Source organism: Lepisosteus oculatus, chromosome 9 (assembly GCF_040954835.1).
Source record: "Lepisosteus oculatus isolate fLepOcu1 chromosome 9, fLepOcu1.hap2, whole genome shotgun sequence".
Taxonomy (NCBI): Eukaryota; Metazoa; Chordata; class Actinopteri; order Semionotiformes; family Lepisosteidae; genus Lepisosteus; species Lepisosteus oculatus.
In genome coordinates this window covers 15,079,598-15,104,037 of record NC_090704.1, presented here as the reverse complement: position 1 = coordinate 15,104,037, position 24,440 = coordinate 15,079,598, and the positions used below count along the sequence as shown (strand labels likewise).

The 24,440-nt window shown below is 39.5% G+C and overlaps 1 protein-coding gene across 1 annotated transcript in view; it reads right to left on the bottom strand.

The window, feature by feature from the left end:
* Positions 1-1,110: 1,110 nt before the first annotated feature.
* Positions 1,111-24,440, bottom strand: part of LOC102695154 (excitatory amino acid transporter 5) — a 53,541-nt gene continuing 30,211 nt past the window's right edge. Inside the window, exons 3-11 of the mRNA XM_006634837.3 lie at positions 16,407-16,622; positions 10,632-10,674; positions 9,847-10,072; positions 8,959-9,058; positions 8,235-8,468; positions 5,823-6,017; positions 4,301-4,435; positions 3,597-3,696; positions 1,111-3,001 (exon numbers count right to left, since the gene is read on the bottom strand). Coding sequence (XP_006634900.1) covers positions 2,756-3,001; positions 3,597-3,696; positions 4,301-4,435; positions 5,823-6,017; positions 8,235-8,468; positions 8,959-9,058; positions 9,847-10,072; positions 10,632-10,674; positions 16,407-16,622 — 1,495 coding nt within the window. The 3' untranslated portion in view covers positions 1,111-2,755. The remainder of the gene's footprint in view (positions 3,002-3,596; positions 3,697-4,300; positions 4,436-5,822; positions 6,018-8,234; positions 8,469-8,958; positions 9,059-9,846; positions 10,073-10,631; positions 10,675-16,406; positions 16,623-24,440) is intronic.

The following is a 24,440-nucleotide window of genomic DNA, read 5'->3' as shown; positions in this document are numbered from 1 at the left end:
AAATGTTTGCTAACTTGACTGTATTCTTTTTAGAAATTAGAGCATAAAAGGGTGATGAAATGCTGTATTTCAGTTTAACAGCTTGGCAGCGCATTCTGAATGATGAAGTCATCTTCTTTTTTATAGCTTTGCATTTGGGAATATGTTCTTTGTTGGCTTAAAAGCAAGTCGAAATACATAACTACTTTTTCCTTGAGAGAGGGCTGCTGTTTATTTCAATTACCTCAAATTTAATATACCTGTGATTCCCTAAATGACCTGACAGATCAGCTTGATAAGTATAGCTTATTAAGCTGTGGTGTGGCGCAACGGTAGCGTTTCTGACTCCAGATCCGAAGGCTGCGTGTTCAAATCACCTCAAGGTCAGCTATTAGTTCATGGGCAGAGCGGTGGCTCTGTGGCTCAGGATCTGCGCCTGTGGCTGGAAGGTTGCCAGTTCAAATCCCGCAGCCGGCAGAGGAATCCTACTCCGTTGGGTCCCTGAGCAAGGCCCTTAACCCCAACTGCTCCAGAGGCACTGTACAATAGCTGATCTGTCTCTCCCTATCTGTGTGTTTCATGGAGAGCAAGCTGGGGTATGTGAAAAGACAAACTCCTCATGCAAGAAATTGTAAAGGGTTAATAAAGTGATTTTACAAAAGTATAGCTGACGTTAAATACAACATTGATTAAATGTCAGGGAGAATGTCTCTGAAATAACAATGCTAAACCATCAATGAAAGTAATCAAGGATTGTGCTGTAAGATCTGCTATTGTAAAGAAGTATCATGAGGTTTTCTTTTTTTCTCACATTCATAGTATAATTTGTACCAGCTTTTTAGGTGCATCTTAAACTTAGCACTGCAGAAGAGCAAAGTAACCAAAACTAGCTGACTTGAATTTCTTTGTATAATATAGATATTTAAAGAGGGACATTTTGATTTTATTCAGTTGGCTAATTTTAAATGCAAGTGATGGCAGAATGTAGTCGCTGGAATTGTTACACAAGTTTTTAAAATATTATGTAGTTTATGACAAAAAAGTTAATTGACTTGTCTTCAAACAAGGCAGAAAAATTTCTATTTGAATTGTAGAATTGTCACATTTCTACAAGAGCTTTAATCCAAGGCATTACTGAACTGAATATTTATTTTGTAGGTGAACTGCAGTAGGTGGTTAGTCCACCTTATAATAATCATCCAGCTCGAGTACTGAAAAGTGTGAGATCTCTGTCACACCAAGCACAGCAGATTCTGTAAGTTCATGAACAGTGATAATAAAACAATACACTAATAATAAAGGAAAAAAATAAAATTGGGCTATCAACACTGCAGCATGTGTTGGAAAATAGAATAACTGAAGGGAATACACTACCTTTTGGGACAATAGCGAAGACCAAAGACTAGCCATCTTCGGGGAATTATGGACCCAAGGCAGAGTCTGTTTTATCTCTGTCCAACAGTATCCTCTGATGTGCTAGTGGTCACCTCTTACCCAGTCTGTGTAGGTGAGACAAGTGGTATTCCTCCATGCATTGTAGATCCAGTGCAAAAAAACACGACATCCCATAAATATGATAACACTGTATTCAAAATCTATACTGTTTATCCCATATGTTGGTGTTTGGGCATTCCTCTTTTCTGAGCTTGTGCAGGAAATCATTTGAAAGAATTCCTGAAGCTTAAACTGCAAAATCTGTCAGACACTGGGGTATAAAGTAATAAAAAAGTCTTGCAAAAAAAGACAGACAATGACAGAGAAAGATGAGATCTATATATTGAAGGAGCTTGCAGGCAGTGTGGGTGTTCAAAAATTTCTGGGGCACACTCCCTGACATTAGGTTCTGGCATCTGCAGATGTGTGCTTTGTTCCAGGGTTCTTGTTTCCAGTGGGAGCAAAAAAGCTAAATAAGAAAACTTATAAAACAAAAACCAAAAGGGCAGGAAATGCAGTAGCATCAAGGAGAACAAAATAGTCTGCACTTTCTGTTTGTATGTAGTCCAGGTTGGCTCAAAACAGGGGTGTTCAAACAGGGACAGTGCACTCAGGAATGGTAATGTAAACCAGCTTGGTCATCCACATCCACACACACACTGATGGTACTCTCACACCTGCGCACATAACAAGACCACATCACCCACAACAGCAATAAAAGAGCATTTGTTATGAAGACCCTGAGACATCGTAGACAACATCGGCCAAGAGGAAGCAGAATACAGTGAATTCTGATTGCATGTGACTCTGACCAGTACTGTAGCTGCACAATGGATTTGGAGAACCAGAAGACAATGATGCTTCTGTAGTACCTCCTGCCATTGCCTTCCGTTAAGTATGCCTTTGACCTGAGTGAAGAGAACTCTGAGAACTGAATGTCTTGAACTTCTTGTTCATAACTCTTCTTCTCCACCAGCTGGTGACAGTAACAGTTCTAGCTGAGCTCTCTTTCCCAAGCAGACAGTCGCTCTGGTTCTCTCATCTCTGTGGCCAACAGGAGCAGATGCTGCGATTTGCTTCTAGCGAAAGAAAACCAACTAGAAAGGCCAAGTGACCTCCTCTTGTTCTGAAATTTGTCTCTTGCCTTCCCAAGAAATACTCTCACCCAACACACACACACAGACACCCAGCCTCATGCAAGCATGTGACAATGCAGTGCGCTTGTACAAAAAGCAAAAAAAAATTAATACAAAATTGAGAGAAACTGGAGTGAAAAAAAAGCACACGACAGAATTCTCCCATGGGTGTTGCTCGTGAATTGTAGTCTCTGCCTTGGCAGCACCTATACGTTGGTCTCCAGTCCATTCATGTCAATGGCGCAGTGGTCCTTCTCGGCGCGTTTCGGCGGCAGCTGCTGCACTTTCTTCTTCTCCGGCCGCACACCCTCTTCCAGCTGCATGAGGCGGGCCACGTCGGGGGGCACGTGCTCCAGCTTGCCGCCCAGGGGGGGCTGGAAGCACCCGTTCTTCTGGTAGGCCATCAGCTGCTGGATGCTGATCATGGGCTTTGTCTCGCAGATCAGGGGCACCTGATGGGAAGGAGAAAGGGATCGCTGTAGTCTAGGGCTTCCGAGTGACACTTGACAAATGCCCAAGCTGTGAAAAGCCATTTATGCTTTGCTACAACATTTACATATGAGACAAAATTGGATTTTTTGTATTCTCAAAATGTTATTTTCTTTCGCAGAGGTAATTTCCTACCAGATGATTACCAATGTTGCCAGGATTTGTTAAAATATTACAGGTTATGAAGAAATTATAAATGAATATATGCAACCCCCTTATATAAAGTGTCACCTAATAGCACTTACATTCAGAGAACCATTATTAATCATGCTATTAGTTACAGAGTATTATGCTACAGTTGTTCTGCTATGAAATTGTGAAAACCTCCTACAGTTCTGCTATATAGTAGAGCTTCTTCAGGACAGCTTCATTCAGACCACAGGCTAGCCATTTGGGCCCATTCTCCTCTGCATTAACCCCTGAGCATAGGAAGCTAGAAACATAGTTTTGTGTAGAGAAATGACTGAGAGGTGAAGCTGTATAGAAAAAAGTGTTTTTTAAAAGTGTCATGTAGAACTCTGGCTAAAGAGCATTATCTAGGAGAAATATGGGCCTCACCTCATCCCCTTCCTTGTTGAAGTCTTTCCGGCAGATATGGGCCATGATGCCTGTAGCCAGGGCGTCGCCCATCACATTGATCATGGTTCTGAATCTGTCCCTAGAGAACAGGAAGGACTTATGTAAATCACCTAGTCGATAAACTTCAGCAGTCTGGTTAGTTTAGAAACAATTCAGAAGTAGATTAGCTCTACAGTAAACGAATGTGAGTTGTTATTTTTGGCGGGCAGTGTGATGTTTATATGATAAGACTGTATTTTACTTCTTAATTAGATTTTGTAATACTAAAGTGGTTGGCTAAACTTGCAGAAGATCCTTCTCACTTAACTCAACCTGCCCTGTCATACCCTGCAAGCCACTGCCAGCATCTCAAAAGAGCCAATTAAAAAGCTTACTATCACTCACACTGACTAAAAGAGGGCCAGCTAGAGCATGTCATAATTAATATATGATGTACAGGAAATTGTGCAGAGTGTGATCATCTGTTAGGCTCTTGGTAGTTATGAACATTGAGGCTCTTCAATATCTAAGCTTTACAAGCAGACATTTACTGACTCACATACTTGCACATTCAGAAAGTTGTTTATGTAAGTTTGAGACATTTTCCACCAATAAGTTTGACAGAAGTAGAGTTTAAGAGTTCATAAGTTTACAGCCAAAATAAAAAAGGCCAGAGGCAGCACCAGTGTGAAAGATATACTTACAGTGCCCAATCCACAGCGATGATGAGGGAAATGTCATCAGTAGGCAATCCCACAGATGTTAGCACAATCACCATGGTAACCAGTCCAGCCTGAGGGATCCCTGCCGCTCCAATGCTGGCTGCTGTGGCGGTTATGCTTTGTAGTAGTAAAGATAAGAGAAATGTCTTTAATATTTGTATTTTCTGTTATTGTGAAAGCATCCTACTCTTTTAAACGGCTGTCTCTTGACATTCATCCCCAGATTGGCTTGTTTTTCATAAAACAGTTTCAGTCAAGTGACTATAGGCAGAAAAATATCAGAAACACGTGACTGTTTATCATTCCCATTCCCCTTCTTTCCCCCAGATGTGTGTGGACAGACCCAGGTGTTTCCCAGATGTGGAAAGTTTGAAAGATTATTCATAATCTCTGAAGTCAGCAGAAGGGAAACCTTGCACGATTCCACAGATGTCCTTAACCCATGCACGTTTTGATACTGCTTCTGCATGGAGACAAAGAGCTGTATCTGATACAACAGCAAAAATGACACAATGGGAAAATGATTCTGACATGATTGGGGGGGATGGGAGAAAATCTTCATCCAAAAAGATCCCAAAACTGCTCTACCCTGCATCTCCTACTATATATCCATCACTGAGAAGCAATGCCCAATGTGCTGATATTAGCCATGAAACATCAGCAGCCTCCCCATACAGCAGATCAGGTGGAGAACTGAGAAACCACTTCATCAATTGAATTAAGAGGAAACTGTATGGAGGCCAGATAGTATCAACCCAGGATGGACTTAAGACAGGACACCTGAGTTAACACCCCTATTCCTATCAACAGTGCCATGGTGATTTTCAATGACTAAGTGATCATGACCTTGGTTTAATGTCTCATCCAAAATAATTATAAATCAACACGTATTATACAGTTTGTTGATCTTTTTACTGGCAAAAACTTAATTGACTTCACAACATTTTTGTTCAGAGTGTTATCTCTTGAGTGGGTACACTGTCACTTCTAGTTTTCAAGTTAAAATAAACTATTAGATCATTTCCCCACAGACTAACTACTAATTGTTCACACATACTCACAAGAGGACTGGGGAATTACTACACCCATTGAAAGCACTACTCTCATCTTTAAGAAATTTCCTTCTGCAAAGTTCTTTGAAAATGGATACTATAAGTACATTTCATTTTTCTGAATGAATAAAAATGAATGAATTTTTTTCATTGTTTCTAAAGCCTGCAAAGATTTTGAAATATTTTTATATTTTTATTATGCCCATAGTTAACCAAGAATGCTGAATGCAAATTATATTAACAAATTAACATAAATGGTCAAAAGAGAACCGTATATCAGGTTCAGTCACTAAAGGCCATACAAACTTCACAACAACAGTCTACAATACATTTCATTTGTTAAGTATCAATAACATTGTTTTAAAATAAATTGTTGAAAATAAATGAGCAAAACTGGATCTGCAAGTAATAAAAACAGTGTTGATTGTAATAGCCACTGCAGTGTCTCCTACCTGATGGTGATGATCTGGCCGAAGTCCAGCTCGTAGTTGTTGACCTGGGCGATGAAGATAGCAGCCACCGCCTCGTACAGCGCAGTGCCATCCATGTTGATAGTGGCGCCCACAGGCAGCACGAAGCGAATGATGCGCCTGTCGATGTGGTTGTTCTCCAGGAGGCACTTGAAGGTGATAGGCAGCGTGGCAGAGCTGCAGGGAGAGGCAGCCAAGATTCCTATTGTTATCACACTCTCACAGGCAGAAAAAAACTCCAAGAGGTATGGAGCTGGCGTTTACAACTGCAGAACCATTGCATTTCTCCTCACAGTGCCAGCCTTGACCCCTAGACTGAACCCTAAATTGAACTCTTTCTCTATCTGTCAACCTTAACACCCTACCTACTTCCAGCGCTGACCCTAGCTCAAACTGTACTCTTAATCTCAGCCTTCCCCTGAACTCAAAACCTGTTACAGCAGAGGAATACAGACTGGTAGGCATCTCAAATATCTTGATGCTCCTGAACAGTTTTATTAGACAGTTTGTGCAACTGTTCACTTGTCTGTTAAAATGGGAAAACAAAGAAAATCTACTGAACAGATTGCTCATAGTGATGCTTGTTAGTTCATTGGATTGTTTTTTTTTTTAAACTTGAGACTGGAGTTTGGGGGGTCGTACGTGTGTCAGTTCTTATAGTCTCAAATGACACGGTTAATCATGTCACTCCTGCAAGTTGGTCAAAATCATTCAAACTCTGAATGGCAGGGGGTCACCCTTTTATTTATATCATATACAGTGCATATCATAATTTATATTGGTTACTTAGGTTTCCTTGGAGGAAGGTGCAGCAGGTGTGATGAAATGAGACTGTTATGGTGCCTGTGATGGCGTTTCTGAATCTAGGTTGTTGTCTAAATTGCTCTCTAGCATTGACTCCATCAACCCCTGGAGTTGTTTAGCTGTTACCTTTCCTCACATTAAGTGCCACCAAGTATGAAAGTGATCTGAATTACACTGTTTTTTCATAATGCTATCTAATTATCTTTCTCACTCTTTGAGTGCTTTTCTTGGGTAGTTATTAGAATCATATACTCTACTTTAATGATTCACATTGAAGTATTTTTTAAATAGTGTGTGCAAGTAAATTACTACAATCCAGCTCTAAAGAGTGCTATACAGTATATAAATGTTCATTTTTATTGCTGACAAAATTTTCCTCCTGCTCTGTCTTTAGGCTTCTCTTCAGGGCCAGAGTTTAATCCAAACTGCCCAGATGTTGCGGGATACAATTCCAGTTAACACAGTGGGGCAGTGTCCTTACCCTTGTGCTTTTCCCAGTTTCATATTTCATTCAATAGCAACCAGATGGTTTCTGATCCTCACAACTCCAGAGATTAAACAATGCATCTAGGAAAAATGCACAGCTCAAAAGGAAGTGTATAAAGATTATGTGTTTCATCTAACGCTTCAGGGTGGTCAGAAATGGAGATTTTAATCATCCTCATAAAAAAATATGAATAAGACTTGTGTGCAAATATTTTTTTTTGAAGGTTTGTTCAGAATGCGCAAAACATTTCCACTGGAAGCTGTGGTTCTGGATAAACAATTATATTGAATTCTTGTGGAACATCTGAAATTAAAATAAAATGGCGAGAAATTGTATCTGCAATGTACGTTTAATTGACTCCATTCTTTTTGAATGCCTGAGAGGATAATTAACTTTTTATTTACTAAACTGAAAGCCACATTTATTTTTTTACATGCTGTCCACATTTTGAATGGTCAATTGTTAATCTCCTTGGCTGAAGATGACCTTTGTACAAGTATGGGGGTGTGAAGAATGTGCACACTTTCCTCTGACACATGCACGGTGGAGCCATTTAACCCACTGAAGCACACAAGTGCCTTTCTATTTACCATGGATTGGAGAGGTGATGTGACTCTCCCTAAAAACACTGCAAACATGCAGGTCCAAACAAATCCGAATAGGCTGCATAGGAAGCCAAAGAAACCCTAGCCAGCTCAAACTTATTCAGCTCCGGCTGCAACCAGGCAATTCCATACTGGTCATAGTTAGCTGAGGGTCACTGCACAAGTTTAGGCCTCAATCTCTGCTATTAACAAGTGCCATAACTGGGCTGGGTTGCTCAGGAGCCCTCAAGAACTCTGTTATGGACTCTGTACGTGAAGCCATTCATCAGACATGCAAATACTAGTCCATAACAAATCTTCAGGCTGTTCCTTTTAAACAAAAACATGTGCATGTCTATAAAAGCAAGAATGTATTCTTTAAACAAATACGCACATCTGTGTGTAATTCAAATGATTCTTCTTTTCACATGTTTAAAATCAAAACCTGTTTGGAGAGTACACAAGACCCTTTGCCAACAGACAGGGAGAAAGAGATAGCTTTCTGTCAGGAGGCAGTACCTGGAGGAGGTGGCCAGGGCGATTAGAAGTGCTTGCAGGATTCCCCGGATATAGACAATGGGGTTCTTCTTGGTGATGAAGAAGTACATGCAGGGGAGGATGAAGAGGCCATGTAGCACCAACCCCAGCACCACTGTGATGGCATAGAAGCCCAGTTTTTTACCAATGGCTGAAGGGTCATCCATCTCCAGGATCTTTCCAGCAATCAGGAAGACGATGCCGAAGGGAAAGTACCTAGACAACACAAAACAAAGAAAGAGATGAGTCTCAACTAGGTCTTGTTTTTAACATTTTTTTTAAGTCTCAAGGAAATAAACCTCTTCCTCTAAAAAATAAATTAAGTTTTCTTTTTTTTTCAGAAATATCTCTACATATTCTCTTCACAAGATGATATGTTCTCTATCATTTCGGTAAGTTCTGAATGTGATCTGATTTAGTTTAGAACCTTTCCACTGCACCTTGACACCCCTGGACTGAGTTATGATTTATCAACATTCATTGCATTTGATGGTGGCTGGGCTGTAAAAATTATACATTTTTTATTCTTACATGAAATACTGCTATTTACACTTTTCAGTTTAGAAAACTGCTATCACTGTACTTGACAGTTTTCACTTGAGTTTTCAGAAGCCATTATTTGTCTCCGTTTCTCCATTTGCTCAGGTGATTTCTTTGAGCTTAGGGATCTCTTGCTTCTCCTTACTTTATTGTTCCAAGAACCTACCAGATAACTATGGCTACAATTTTGAGGACAGCTTCATTCAGACTTTGGCAGAAGTTGACGAGAGGGCTCCCATTTGGTCCCATTCTCCCCAGCATTAATCCTGTGGACACAGAGACCCAGCTGCTTAGTTGCATATACAGATGGATGATTCATTTTCAACACTAAAGAAAATGTGTAATCAATAAAACCTGTCAATTCTCTCATACGACTGAAGGATTTCCCTGAAACGATACCTGCTGGTGTAGTGATCCACCAACAAGAAGTGGATTTAATAAGATACTTCAAAAGGTTGGTTATAGCCACAAAAAAACAGCATCTGAACGTTTTTACTCATGTAACAGTTGCATTATAAACCTGTGCTTAAAATTAAGAATTTTCTTTGCATATGCTTTCTTGTTTCTAATGAATGGATACGTTCAATTGGTTAGTTTGTTGAAGGTGTCACTAGAAATTATTCATCATGGCCAGCATGGTGGCACAATGGTTAGCATCCCTTCCTTGCAGTGCTGAGGCCCTGGGTTCACTTCTGGATCTGGCATACTAGTTGCATGGAGTTTGTATTTTCTTCCAGCATTTATGTGGGTTTGTTCTGAGTGCTCTGATTTCCTTCCAAAGTCCAGAAACATACTGGTAGGTTAGTTGATGTCTGGGAAAATTGGCCTTGGTGTGAGTGTACACCTGTTTGTGTCTGTGTGTGTCTGCTATGTTCTGGTGTCCCATCCAGAGTGTACCCAGCCTTGCTTTGGTGACCTGAAACACTGAATTGAATGAAGAACATGGATGGATAGATATTCTTCCTAAATGATAAATAAAAATCTCTCTGTGTTTTGCATGCTCTACTACTGCTGTGTCATGTTGTATGAAGGAAAGCCAGCCAGATGTAGTTACCCATGGTGGCCGAGAAGATGACAATCCCCAGGACGTTCATGCCTTCGTTGCTGCCGGGCAGTGAGCGGACAATGACATCGGGAGGGGGTGTAAGATCCAGGGAGAAGTTCTGGATGTCTGTGCCATTGTCGTCCTGGATCCCATAGATGAGAATCCTGCGGGTGGTGCTTTCAGTCATGGCGGCTGACTTGGGCGACTTCATGATTTGCGTGATCTTGGTTTGGTACTGCGAGGGTGTGACACAAGAAGAACTGCATGAGGGGAAGGCACGCAAGTCTTTGTGTCAGCACACAGTCCCTATCGAGTTTGTTTAAACCTCCCGGTGATCAGTTGAACTGGGACACACTGGATAACCCCCAAGTCTTATCTCATCTTCAGGAAAGGAATGTGACCCCCTCACACAGATTCAGTGCATCAAAAACTGTGATGCTTTGGCAAGCATGTAAAATCAAAACAGTATAAAATGTTCCAGTCAAATAGAGTCAGCCACCAATCACACACTTTTTCAAATTGATTGTAAGGAATCAAACTGAGACAAAAGATCATATATCAGTATCAAGAGATGGCCCTGCAAGCAAGGGGAGATTTTCCAACTTCACCAGTTATTCATCAACTCCCTGAAGTCAGTGGACAGCAACATCAACCTTCCTTTCACGTGCATTGCTACCACCTGCCATTTTAATGTACTGTAGGTCTTCTACAGATGCCTTTTAAAGACTGCACTTTAAATAATGGAATCATACAGAAACCTTTTGACAAAAAACATTGAATGAATTAGGATTCACCTGTTTGAAAGTCGCTTCAATCAGGTTTGATGGAAACATGTTGCTGAAAAAGAAGAGAATATTTGTAACTCATCTGAATGAAAGAGAACCTAAACATTTTTATATCAGACTAGGAAAGGCCTGTGTTTCTCCACGCACTGAAACTCGATGGTGCATGTAAGCAATCCTGCTTATGCTCTTTGGTCATACTGCCTTCACAATTTGACCCTGCTGGAAAAGTATTTTATATGAAATCATGTCTCATTACAATCCAGTCACATACATTTGCTTCTACTGGTTGATGTATAATATTACCTAATATTTAGCAATTTCTATTACAAGCTTTTGTGAAGAAAATCCCTAACAGTTAAGGTTTTTAAAGTAACACAGGCAAATGTTCTTATGTTTCTCATAATAAACAGATAAAACAAGACTTTGCCCACACCTGTCATGTGTAGATAAATTCCTAGTCCAGGACATTGTGTGTTGTCTTAATGCAGTATTAACCATATTTTTAAAAACAGCAAACACTGGAACTACAAGTCAATACAGATGTGACTTGAAATGCAAAGTGGTACCAAATAATAAAAATAGCAACCTAGGTTGGCAGAGTTATGAGATAAACTAGGGTGAGCCATGGAATTCCAATAAATTGTGCAGTATGAAATTGAGAAAACATGGTGAACTTTAAAATGTCTAATTAAATTAAACTTTGTAAATCCTTATCAAGCTTGAAAACACAACGATGGTTTTGGTACTGCACTTCAGGGCTTGAATAGCTAGATATGTTAATGTTAGAAGATACAGTATGTTAATCCCTGTGTGAATATCTGGGATATTAATTTCTTTTCCTCTGTTTTCGTTTAGGTTTTGGATTCAAGGTGACCTCTCTCTGCCAAGAGAAGCTGGAATGGTTGCTGTTTCTCACGGGAGCAAGTGCCCTTGGACCTGTATTGCAAGCCATTTCTTTAGTTTGTAATGTTATTACAAGAAGATACAAAAATAGCACTGATTAAACACTGAAGCAAAAAACAAATTAAATAAACATTCTCCATAAGGACTGAGAATATCTGCATTTCAGGGGCATTCCACATCAACAGTAAGATTGGTTACAGGCACACAGAAACAGACATAATGTAAGAATATTTTAGAAAAATAACAGGCAGTTTAAGTTTAAGGCAGTCCTGTCTTAGAAATCAACTAATTCGCAAAGGATACATGAGTAAATTACTTTTAATTAGATTTCTCCAAATATTCTGGGTATTACATAGCTTTGCAGATTTTATTTTGCATTTTTGTAAAAAAATTGCTAAATTTAGCCCTCCCTAGCACTTGTTGCTGGGCTGAAGTCAAAATGATTTCGTTCAAGGTTCTGACTTTATTCAAGCTACTTTCAGGTAGTACTGGACATGCTGAGGCATACTAGTGGTAGGTCCTTCAATAAATGTTATTTTAATGTGCTCATGACAATGCAGGACCCGAAGCGAAAAATACTTGCAAAGTTCCTATTTTCCCTATAGAGCAGATGCAGGTGTCTCATTCGCTTATCTGTTTAATTTTTCAAAGGACGTGAGCTTCCTGTTCCTCTGGAGAAACACACAGCATGCCAGCTGTAACCTTGTGTTCTCCATGCAAGCGTCTTAGCTTCCATACAAAAGGGTCAGATCTTTGGCATAAGAAGTTACAGAGCTTAACCCTCATTACCTTGTGTACCCTGCTGGGACTAGCATTATCCAGAGGAGAGACCGAGTACTTACAATCACACTACAAGCACCTGTCCGCCCAGAGTCCACCCCCTACACTCTGCAGGAACCTTCCTCACAGCAAACACATGCATATCCCCGAAAAAATTAATTCACAGTAGTCACGTATCAGGACATTGGACGCTATGGAAGCTGCATTGTAATGCTTAAGATCTGGGTAGATCCAAATGTAAATCAAATCCAGGTTTCCAGCTTCCAGGATAAACACATAGCTCATTGCCAAAAGGACATAACATGCTGACAAGAAGGAATCTCTCTCCCCTTGTCACCCTCTAGAGTGTTTCCATTACACTGCCCCTGTCCCACGCCACTTGCCAAAGGCGATTCTCTGCTGTAACCACAGCTGTTCAAGCTCATACACTACTGTGTGTCCTGCTGCAATTCTGCTGAACCGCCTGGAAGCTTGCACACCTCCCACTGCAACCACAGTAATTTCACTGCTGACACCAATGTTGCACTTAATTGGGTAGGGAGCTCTAACATGAATCAAACCCCAATCTCCAAGCCCATAACCTCTTCTCTAAAAGGTCTCGACCCGCTGCCAAGACAATATCTTACTCCTTAAGCCCCTGCCAATACCTATAACTGCATAACTTGTCATACAGGGTTATGATGTTCACTTCGTATATGAAGTACTGCAAGACTCTAGATCTTTTTCTTCCAGCTGATAGCATGGAATACTACAAGAAAGTATTTATTCTGAGGTTTTATTTTCTCATCAATATGATCTAGTCTTCTGAATCTAATTATTAATGAGTATAAATATCATTGTTTATCATGATATGACATGGGATGTGGAAGTGAGGGACTGATACAAAACAAAAGGGAAAAGGAAGGAAAATGGCACACCCAAATACTTGCCAGCCAGCACATAGATATACCCCTTACAGCCAGCCTGCTATTCGCCAGACAGAAAGTAAATGTGTGAAAGCTGAAACTTATGCTGAAATCCCATTTTGCAAGAGTTGAAGTCAGAAAGGTGATTTTTTCCCATCTTAATTTACTCCAACAAAAGCAATTTAGTCTACAGCATCATCATTGTGGGTTATTTTTGTGAGAGTTTCATCATTATGGACTAACATAATAGCAGTTTGTTGACGAACATTTTCATCATAAATTTATCAATGAGTTTACCACTGATAGATGAGAGAAACTTTGAAATTGATGCCTCACACATGCTCTTTCCCGGGGGTCTCAAATTCAGAACATTACCAGAGAACCTAGTGTCATTTGGTTTTTGTTTCACCCGGGATCTGAGTTACATACAGTAGTTTATCAAATTATTTAATTGACTAAATACTGTAATTGTAATATTCTGAGGTGTTTCTTTAAGAGTTCTACATTGAAAGAATTGAATGTTTTGACTACTCAACAATAAAAGTACTAAAGAAAAATCAAAGTCATTTATTTGAATATAAGTGAACCAATTAGTTACCAATTATTATTAAATAAAACTTAAAAGATACTAAGCCCTCAAGTAATTAAGACTGAAGCTCCATTTCTCTTTTGCTTTCCTCACCATCTCTTGAAACATGTTTCTACAGAATATTTATTGCACAGCTGTATTTTGTTCAGTAAAGGTTGGAGGTCCGTGGCTAATATTTCAGAAAAAAAAACATTTATAACTAAAGTGTCACTCCTGCAGTATCAATAAAATAGCAATGACTCATTCTGAAGATTTTGTCCCAGCAAGAACAGCCAGGCAATGGATTAAAACAGCAGATTAATCTTGGAAATGTCCTAACATTCAACACCAAAAAGAAAAATTAAATTAGCTGGTGTTTTTTTTACATCTAAGAGCTTTCACAGTGCTTTATGGGTCTCAGTGAAAAATGAATGAGGCAACAGTATAACTGACTCTCTAATACATGTATTCTTTCAGATTGCAGAAAATCTGGCTAATGTTTTTTTTCTATAACAGAACAGGACACTGACCCCAATGTTTCTAATTAATTCTAGGGGTATTACTGGCTAATTGAAAGGAGGTACTGCTCTAGAGGAGATTTATAATCAATCCAAAGCACATCTGTGCTTTGAAAAAGGAAAAACACAAGCCATGCACATCCTCCTATCTGTTCTGTATTGGTTTTTCTCTCAATACAGTAATATTTCTCCCCTGTATGTTTGGTCATAAACTGAATGGTCATTCCTGAAAGACTGAGGCCTGATTGATATCCCCTAACCTCACTAGTTACTCAAGTGATCTATTGAGCTATGGTGGTTGGAGCAGACAGCCAACCAAAACGTTTTTAATCTTGGTAATCTTATTCTGCAGGAGGTTTTTGTATGGTAATTGTGTCAAAGTCAAAACTACTTGGACACCCAGCTTGCCATTGAGACGAAAAGTATTATCTACAGAATCAGATGTGTGTTTCCTATGTCTAATGATTTTATTGTATCAGACAGACAACTTTGGGCAGAGACATCAATGCCTAATTCAACTTTGGGCAGAGACATCAGAGTCTACACTACAAAGTCCTCACAATGTCTTGGAGTGAATCTATTCCAACAATGTACAGGCTCGCCCAGATTTCTGAGACAGCTGATCCTGCTAGTCTGTTAGAGCACCTGCTGAAGGACAAGAGCCTCTGTCCCCAGACACTTATTAGCTTACATGAACTCTAAGGTTATCTGTAATTATTATATAATAACTCTGCTAAAGCTTGTACAAGATGAGGGGGACTCTACGGAAATTTAACACCAGCACACTATATAGTTCCTGTGAGAATGCAGCACAGTTTTGATTTATTTCAGTATCTCCTTAAAATAATACTTAATCTCTGATTTTCCCTGAATTCCTGATTCTAGTTAGCAGTTCCTCGCTACAAACAGTCTTGTCTCTCTCTCCTTCTCTGGCCTACTGCCAGTCTGTTGCAACCAAATGTGTTCCAGCAGTCTACTAAAGTGGACAAGAGGGGAATAATGTAACAAGCAGGTCAGTTCTACCTGCTTTAAATAGTACCTTACATAATAGTACTCCAAGGATCTAAGAAAAGGCTGAAGCATTGATCTTAAGCACTTTCACTATCACTCTTTCCAATCTTATTAAGATACCACCAACAAATGTGATCTTCAATTGGATTGAAGGGGAAAGGTTACTAGAGATATGACCTCCTTACAACTTGATGTGGCGATAATCTGTGCCTACGTTTTTCTATATGTAGCCATTCATAGGAAGCTGTGAGTCTCATGAACTGTGAGATCAGCAGACTGGAAAGGGGAGGAATAAACAACAATAACTGTTGCGTACAGAACCTTATTAACTATTTGATTACAAACTGATGGAAAGCCAGTCACATGGTGTATTAACTGAGAACACCATGACCCTCAGTAAGAAGTGCGTATGTAGTGGCCAGCCAGAAATACTTTGCCATAACCTGTCTGTTTCTTAGCAACAGCAGACACTGACTTTCTTTTTATGTAACTTGTTCTAAAAAGCCAGAGACACTGACTTTGCAGCAGGGTCTTATATGAATGCTTGTAGCAATACAATACGAGTTTTGTAGACATTTAGTCCCAGAACTTTGCTTTTGTATTGCATTACTAGCCTCACTAAATTAATAGCAAGAAAGGAAATATTTTTGCTTTTAACATTATTCTAGTATACCAACTGTAGTATACCAATATTGCTGCAATTTACAAATAAGCATGAATTAGTTAAAATGGACTAATTAAAGTTACATTCCACTTTATATAAACACCAGGCATCCAAGCATAGAGTCCAATAACATTAAAAACCCCTTGACTCTCTTTGTTTAAGTATTCTGCAGTATGAACAGGTAGAAGTACAATAATACAGCAGAACAGGTACTACACAAAAGCAGTAATCAAGGCAAGGCTCTCTTACTGGTGCAGGTGGGTTTCAGTGTCTCTTATTGGTGCAGGTGGGGGTCAGTGTCTCTTACTGGGGCAGGGGGGGGTCAGTGTCTCTTATTGGGGCAGGAGGGGGCAGAAGGGGGTCAGTGTCTCTTACTGGGGCAAGAGGGGGGTTAATTCTCCTAGTGGCGGGGGAAGGGAGACAGTTCTCTCTTACCGGATCAGGTCGAGCAGGGCGTCGGCGGAGCTCATGATGGGCTTGCCACTGTCCTCTGTGCTCTCCTTCTGCGCTGCGCCCCCCGGGTGGATGATGGACACCATAATGATGCCCACCACAACGGCCACGAAAGTGGTCCACAGGTAATAGGAAATAGTGATGATGCCCAGTCTGCTGGAGGCCTTGGCGTCCAGCGCTGCCAATCCTGACATCAAACTGACCCGGAGAAAGAAGAAGGAGAAACCTCAGTTAAGGATCACTAATTCTGTTTCATCTTAGCTAGATCCTAAGGTCTTATCTTGCAGCTAATATTAATCTTGTTAGCTTTAAAGGCATTTTCAGTACTTAAAAAAACAGCACATATTCCAGAAGATGCTTGACCGTTATGACGAGTCCCTTGTGGAAGGAAGCAGAGTTTTAATACAGTGGGGATATTAAAAACAAACAGACCTTATCATTCACCATGGGATTAACAAGCAGATCAAAACAGAGATGGAATAGCAAGATTGATTCAATCATGAAATAAATGTGGACTGCAGTAACATCATGCAAAAGACCAGTTTAAGTTCTGTTATTGGAAAACATTTTGCCGCTGGCAGCTTCAGGCACAACACTCTACATGCAGAGCACAGAGGGAGTATTCAGCCTGAAACCATAGGGACTGTTAAAGTAATGAGCTTAAGCATAGCTCAAATGTGCTAAGTTAGCTGGGTAATGGGATCCAATAAGGCCCTGTTGATTGCTGAGTGAGAAGCAGGCTTTTCCGTGGGAGATTTGAAGTAAATAAGAGCCATGAGATCAAGCCACTGCTGTGGCAGGGCCACAACCCCAGGCAAACTCAGAGGGGAGGGGAGACCGTACAGGTTATGCATGTGGCAAGAGCTTAGCTAACAGGACTATTAAGATGACTCAGCAGCATCCATAACATTTTATAGCAGAAAACTTATTCTCACATTGTTCAGCATTTTGTAGCACTCAGCAGGAGGTCAGTAATAGTTTTGAATTATTATGAAATACTAATTATTTAAAGACTTTAACACACTCTAAAATATTATACGATAATGTATATAAATCCTAAAAGTAAACTGACTTCCAAGGCAGTGCAATAGGAATCTCTGTAGGACAAGACACATTTTAAAGCAGTACACAGATTTTGTTTGTACAGCAACTTGTGTTTTTGTAAGCCTAGAAGGATGTTTCTGAGACTCAGTCTGGTTAGGGCTCTGGACTCCAGGGATGGGCAAAATAAGTGCTTTGTCATTGGCTAGCCCTTCCATTAAGAGCCTGTATCATTAAAGTCAAGGTATGGAGCTGACTAGGACCGTGAGTTTTCTAGAAGATCCTTCAGAATCTTCACTCTAAGCATTTTCAATCTGCAGAATTGGTTTTGCAGTGAAATCAGCTTATTATAAGATATGTGTGTAATCATATGTTTTTAGCCCTCTGTTTCCCCTGTTCCAGAGTGTCATTCTGACAGTCGAGCGCTCGTTCTGCCCTCAAAGCCTGGAAGCCAAATGGTTCATCCTTGGAACACATGGAATAGAGTGGGATTTGTCCCAGTGGACCAGATCAGTTATGAAAATCTGATATTTTTTTTTGCCAATTGAAGTATTACCATTAAAACAGTTACTCACAGAGCTTTATTCACAAATACTCAGGGCCCTCTTTTTCTTTCTTTTGCTACTGCATACTCAAATAAAATAGTGCATCTTACCCTTAGAGTCTCCTCAGGAAATATTTTTTTTCATACCTTTGCTTTATTTTATATCAACATTTAAATTTTTCCTTTCTCATTACCTAAAACAGGATATAGATGAGAATACGTAATTCGTCCAATCTTGCTTTTTTGCCGGCAATCAAGCATTAACACATACCAATTCCTGACTTACAAAAGTGACTTGCTTTTGCACCCAACAAACACAGTCGGGTATTTATTGTACTGGAGCAGTCTGGGTGAATTACCCTACACATGGGTTCAACAGTGGTGTCTAGTGTTTGAACATGGAACTTGAACCCAAAGCCTTTCAGAAACAGGTCAAGAACCCTAACAGCAATTCTACACTGCGGCTACTGTTTTTCACCTCAAAATACAAAACTAATAAGAATATGATCAAACCAAATTTCATTTTATTTTCATTTTTGACACAACCATGCATTGCATTTAAATAAACGTGTATTACAAACAGTTAATTAGAAATTGCTGAATATAGTTCTAGCAGCATCAGTTACAGCTAATTTTATAGAATAAAATGTTCTGATGGCCAAAATAGTTCACAGTGTTAACGGGCATATAATATGAACTCAGTGAGGGTTATAAATGACATGCAGAGAAAGATAAAGAGTTTGTGGGTTTAGAAAAAGAAAAAGGACTCCTGGGTATTTAGTTTTATACTTCAATTTTCCACAGAATTGTATATGATTTATTTCACAGGGTGAGACTGCACTGCAAACTATTCTCGGCACAGGGGAATTGATACAAGAGGAAACAGGGTGGCTAGGAGAGGATTAAAGGTTCTCAATAAGCAGTATGAAAATGTGGGGATATGACAAACCCACACTTCAGAGTTATGCATGGAGAGCAGAATTATGCATGAAAAGCCTCTCTGTCACCTTTGCAATATAACTGCACATTCCTGCCCTCCCCTTGTTCCAATTTAAACCTATTCCCCTGTTCCCCCGGCTACCCTAACTCCTACCCTATTACTTTTATTGCTAACAATGAGGGGAAAGAGATAAGTTCCCCACTGCTTATTAGGACTAGCAATTTTGAGGTTTTCCTGCTGTCGGTTAATGAGCTTTTGCCCTTTGAATAATTTTGCATAGGAAGATTTGAAGCATGAATATGATGCAAAATATATTGCTCATCAGTCACTTTGGTATTATCTAAATATGAGCCTGCTACAGGGGGCTCTATTCAAACAATGGATCAAACTACAGTGGGGATTTTGTTTCCTAAAGCAATATGCAATAACTGTTTGTGTTCATAATCATTTCTTCTCTTGCAAGACTTCCATTACACTGAGTGGTGTCTAAATGTTTAGCACACTATTCCAGAAGCTGTGGTAATTGTAAATAAAATGAATATTGTCATTTATCTACAACCATTAGTCTTACTAAAAGCAACCTTTTAGCATTTGCTTTGACTGAATGTTGCCTAAACTATGTTGGTATGAATGCATTTTTGGACTGAGGTATGTGAAAGGGCACACTATGAAATTGATTTACATAACTTATCCATAAATATTTGTTTTTTCTCCTTTAATGTTAAATTTTACATTCAGTTGTAATCACTAATGGCTTCTTGTATGACTCTAATAAAGAAGCAGGAAAATGTCTAAAACACTTTTCACATTCAACTATGATTTGAAACCACATGATATACAGATGAATCTGAATTCATCACATCCAGAGATTCAGCACAACTGGGACAAGAAGGGAACTCACTTAAACCTTAAAACCTTTTAGCACTTATTTTTAGGCTGATATGGTTTTAAAAGGGTTCAGTGGGATGTTTTTTATTTTTTCTTTGCAGTTTTCAGTTTTTCATAATTGAAAATAAATATTGAACGCAGTATGAGCTACACAAGAAAAATCTGAAATGAAAAACAATATTTCTGAGGACAATGACAGAAAATGTACAGTATGTCTGTATAAGTGGCATTTTATTTGCTCTCTCTGAACTGCTTTACGAATGGTGGAGTAGCTTTATGATTTGAACTATTTTTTATGGATATATCCATTACAATCAACAGTGTATGAGTGCTCATAGAAATGGTCTCTGAAGTACAACTAAACAAAACATCTAAAAGTATTGCACAGGAAATTATCTGTTAGTGGCACTCATAGTTTTAATGGTCATCAAAGTGTTTTTGCAAAAACAAGAAATCACAGAAGCAAAATTCAGTCAAACTGAAAAGCAAATAATTGCATGTATTCACAATTTCCAGGAGGTAAATTACACAGAAGGAATACATTTGTTTAAGCTGGATTGTGCTAAAGGGAGAGACAAAAGGAATTCTGTACTCTGTATTTAAACAGTGGACCAATCTTTTGTTCAGAGTCTGATTGTGTCTGACAGAAGTGGTATTTTCTGCAAAATACTAAAAAAATAATAAAGCAAGCTCTCAGATATTTTCTGTGGTAAAGTATTTTACATCTGAACCTCACTTCCCAATTACTCCCAAGTTCCCAATTACTCCCAAGTTCCTATAATGAAAACCAGCAACTCATCAACCAGAAATTTCCATATGGGAGAGTCCGTGCAGGAAGTACAGTGCTGATAAAAAACCCTTATTATGCGGGTTGTTAAAATAATCCACTTGAACGAACGTGTGTATTTGACAATGGGTACATCACCTCCAGTAAGAAACATAATGGACAAACATTCTCAAAACTCAGTTGCAATTGTTTGGACTGCAGCACACAGTGTTCAGCCATGCTGAATGTTTCAGACATGGACACATGGTGAGAGTGATGAGATATCACCTCACTCATTTCATCATCAAATCCCAGGGGCTCTGACCTCAATCCAAGCTACCAGAAACTAACAGACCCTTTTAGGAAAACCGTTTTTTTAAACAAATGACTTTTTTCTGGTTGAAGCATGACTGCAGTAGAAGTTACAGCAAGAAAATGCAGCATGCATGAAAATAAAAACTAAGCTCTTCTGTATTCATTTGAAAATCATTGTATCAGGCAATTCCCTTTTCCTTTCCTCACATTGGAGGGATAAAGGGATTCAGAATCTAATGGATATTCTCTATGAGAATGGTCTTCACTCATTCCAGGACCTGCAATCTCAATATAAGCTCCGAGCTCCTTTTTCAGTTTTTGTTTAAGTCTCCATTCGGAAATGTATACCTATAGTATCCGGTGGTGGTGGTGGTGGGGGGGTTCGTCTATACACCAATGCAAATATTGTTAGAATTCGGGGGTAAAACAAAGAGATTGACTTCCTCTGTTTACAATATCATGTTACAGGTTTCATACAGGCCTGTAACAGCTGTTGCTACATGAAGTAGGGATTTCATTTACCCTCCAAAATAAAACAAATAACTACTTTTGTGTAAGTATATATCTTCACTTATTTCAGTCAATATGGAGTCGGCAGATTTATGGCCTTGAATTTTTTTACAGAGGTCTGCTGCAATGGCGTTAACATTCCAAATGAATAGATTTTCTGGGACAATAACTGCAACAACATAAATTGGTTTCCAAAAACTCTTATCATTGAATGATCCCCTTAAGTTTTAGGAATTGCCACTCTTTGATGTACCTTATTCTTTGCCCTTTGTGTACATGTTGTACAGAGGGTGCTATACTGTAGGTATCCAGATGTGGTTAAGTTTAAAAAAGATAAAACCAAAAAGTCTAAGGAAAACAGTTCTAAGAATCAGAATTATGTGTTCCTGCATGTATCATCACATTCAAATGGTTTTCTAAATCAAAGGAAATCAAAAAGACCGAAATGTTTAAAAAATCCGATGTGATGTGTAGGCCTCATCTCTCTGATCATCTCTGTGGTGCAGCCACAGAGAAACTATTCATGCAGGCTGATGTTTTCTTTTGATAAGGGACAGCTCCCAAAGGGGGATGCACTTAGCTAAGCCTGGCTATCATGATCAATGGTCATCCATTGGCGTCTATCTGTCTAGGGAGTGCCAGATGGACATCTGGACTGCATTCCTAAGTGTCAGGAGTAAGTGACTCATATCTCACCTTGATCAACCAATCAGGGACTGGTAGGGCCGAGTAACCCACGTGGGACTCTGATGCCCATGGAACTTTCAGCCAATGAATGAGTTGAAGTTCCTCCAGGTAAAAACAGGCAACACAGAGGACCTGAGAGGATTCTGTGGACTTTTCTAAAGGGAATTCAAAGGAGAATTCCAGGGCAGGACGGCCCAGGAGCAGAAGGCTCCCAAGGGCAGGACATTCTCGCAGCGCGCCTCCTGACCATCCTGAGACTCAGCCCGGACAACCACGGAACGGCCAGTGTGTCCGAATGCCAGAACTTTCCTTTGTTCTAAGAGTCGAGAGCGGAGGTTGCCAGAGAGTAACCAGAGGATTCACCCAAGGTTAGCACCAGCAGCAGGCCTCGTGAACAGGTCGGAACTGTGGACAGCTGAATCACTATTCAGAACTAGCGCTTCATCAGCAACGAACTAGTCCTCTTCCTGACTTGCTGGGACCCACAGTCATCTTTTTCCTGTGCACAAACTGTGTTAGTTAAAGCCAACACTAACTAGCCGGTCAGTGAGCATCTGCAGCGCACCGTCGCAAACCGCACTGCACAGCCTGGCACCGAGCCAGAGAGCGCGGATTGGACAGCAACAGCCTGAAACTGTTTATTTGTGCCCGCAGGAGATCTGAATCCCCAGAGATTGGATGAGTATTCAACTTCAATGCATTACAGTTCGAGAATTCAATTGTTATCCCAACCAGTTGATATCAATTTAATTCCTAAGAATTATGTACTTGTTTTGAGTATCTAATGTAGAAGTTGTAACCAAGTTCAATTACGAAACGGTCTAAATGAATGATATACTGAACGTATGTCCTCCTGATATATGTAACTCTTTGTAACTGACTGAATATATACCTTTTGTATTCTGATAACCCTCTCGATAAGATCTGTTAGGTTTTTATGCATATTTTATGTATTAATAAATGTATCCTCGTGTATTAGTACCTGTGTGTGTGCGTTGTCTGAGTTATATCGCATGGTTGGATTCTAAAGCCATCAAAAGAATCAATTAATAATTGTCCCAGTAAATGCCCAAACCCTAAAGAACTGGTGCCTTCAGAGAGCACACTACAGATGTGTGGCACCATATCTCCATTCAAGGAAAAAGTACTTTGCCAGGCAATTCTAGCAGAAAGGAAAATTGTGGAATGGCAAAATTTTTGAACACTGAAAAAAATGCAGACAGCCTGAGTCTTTAATATTATCACTGCAGTGACTCATATTGTCAGACCAATCTGACATTTCCCAAGATGTCTGTTCCCAAGAGAGAAAAAGAGATACTGAGAGGAATTGGGATAAAGAGTGAAATACAGAGAGATAGTCCCATAGGAATTTCCTTTTGTTTCCATGGAGAGGGCTAGCTAGCTTTATGGATCAGGATATCAGAGAGATTAGAGTGATTACAAGAAACACAATAATCCCTTGAAGAAAGCAATGGCAGAACATTAACAGCCAGTACTTGGTGACTAGTCACGTTTGCACAAAGAAGTCCAATGCTAGCATATTATCTCACAAAGAGCTTGAGGATGGATTTTAAAAACAAATACACAGTACCTTTGTGATTTTTTTATGATTTTCACTTATATTAGGAATGATATTGCTGGAATTGGAGCCCCATCTGACTGACACAAGGCTTGTCTATAACTGTTTCTCATTTGGGGAGTCAATAAACCTTATCAAGTAAAATAAAGAGTGAAGGACATTAACCAAAAGCACCGAGGACCCTTAACAGAGCTAGGAAGAGTGAGTTTAGGTTGTGTTTCCATCACTTAATTCTATATTGATTTGCTGTGGTGAATGTTGTGGCATAAAAAATGAAAATGCACTTTTCTTCCAATTAATTAATTCATGCATTTATACATATTTTTCAATTTATGTTTCACTGGGACAACAAACGATTGAATACTTTGTGGAATATTTGGGAATATTTAGAATTTAGTATATTTATTTGGAAATATTTAGTAAAAAGGTTTGGCTTAACTGGCTTGGTTAATGGATAGCCTCATGGTCATAGAACTAAGAGACTCGAACCCCATTCAGACTGAGAAAACCAAGGGTAAGCTGCAAGGTGGAGATGGGTTGGAGGAGGGAAGCTTGTGATGAATACAGAGGGAGGCCTTTGAGATCAGTCTATGTAGCTAGTTTGGTGATGATGGTGATCAGGTGCAGCTGTGTGAGATTGACTTGTCATTGTTATCCCTGTTGGACTTTGGTTAATAACTTCCATTTTTGTTATATACCCATCCAAAACGGACTTTTCAGGTTTCCAAAAAACATCCAACCACGCA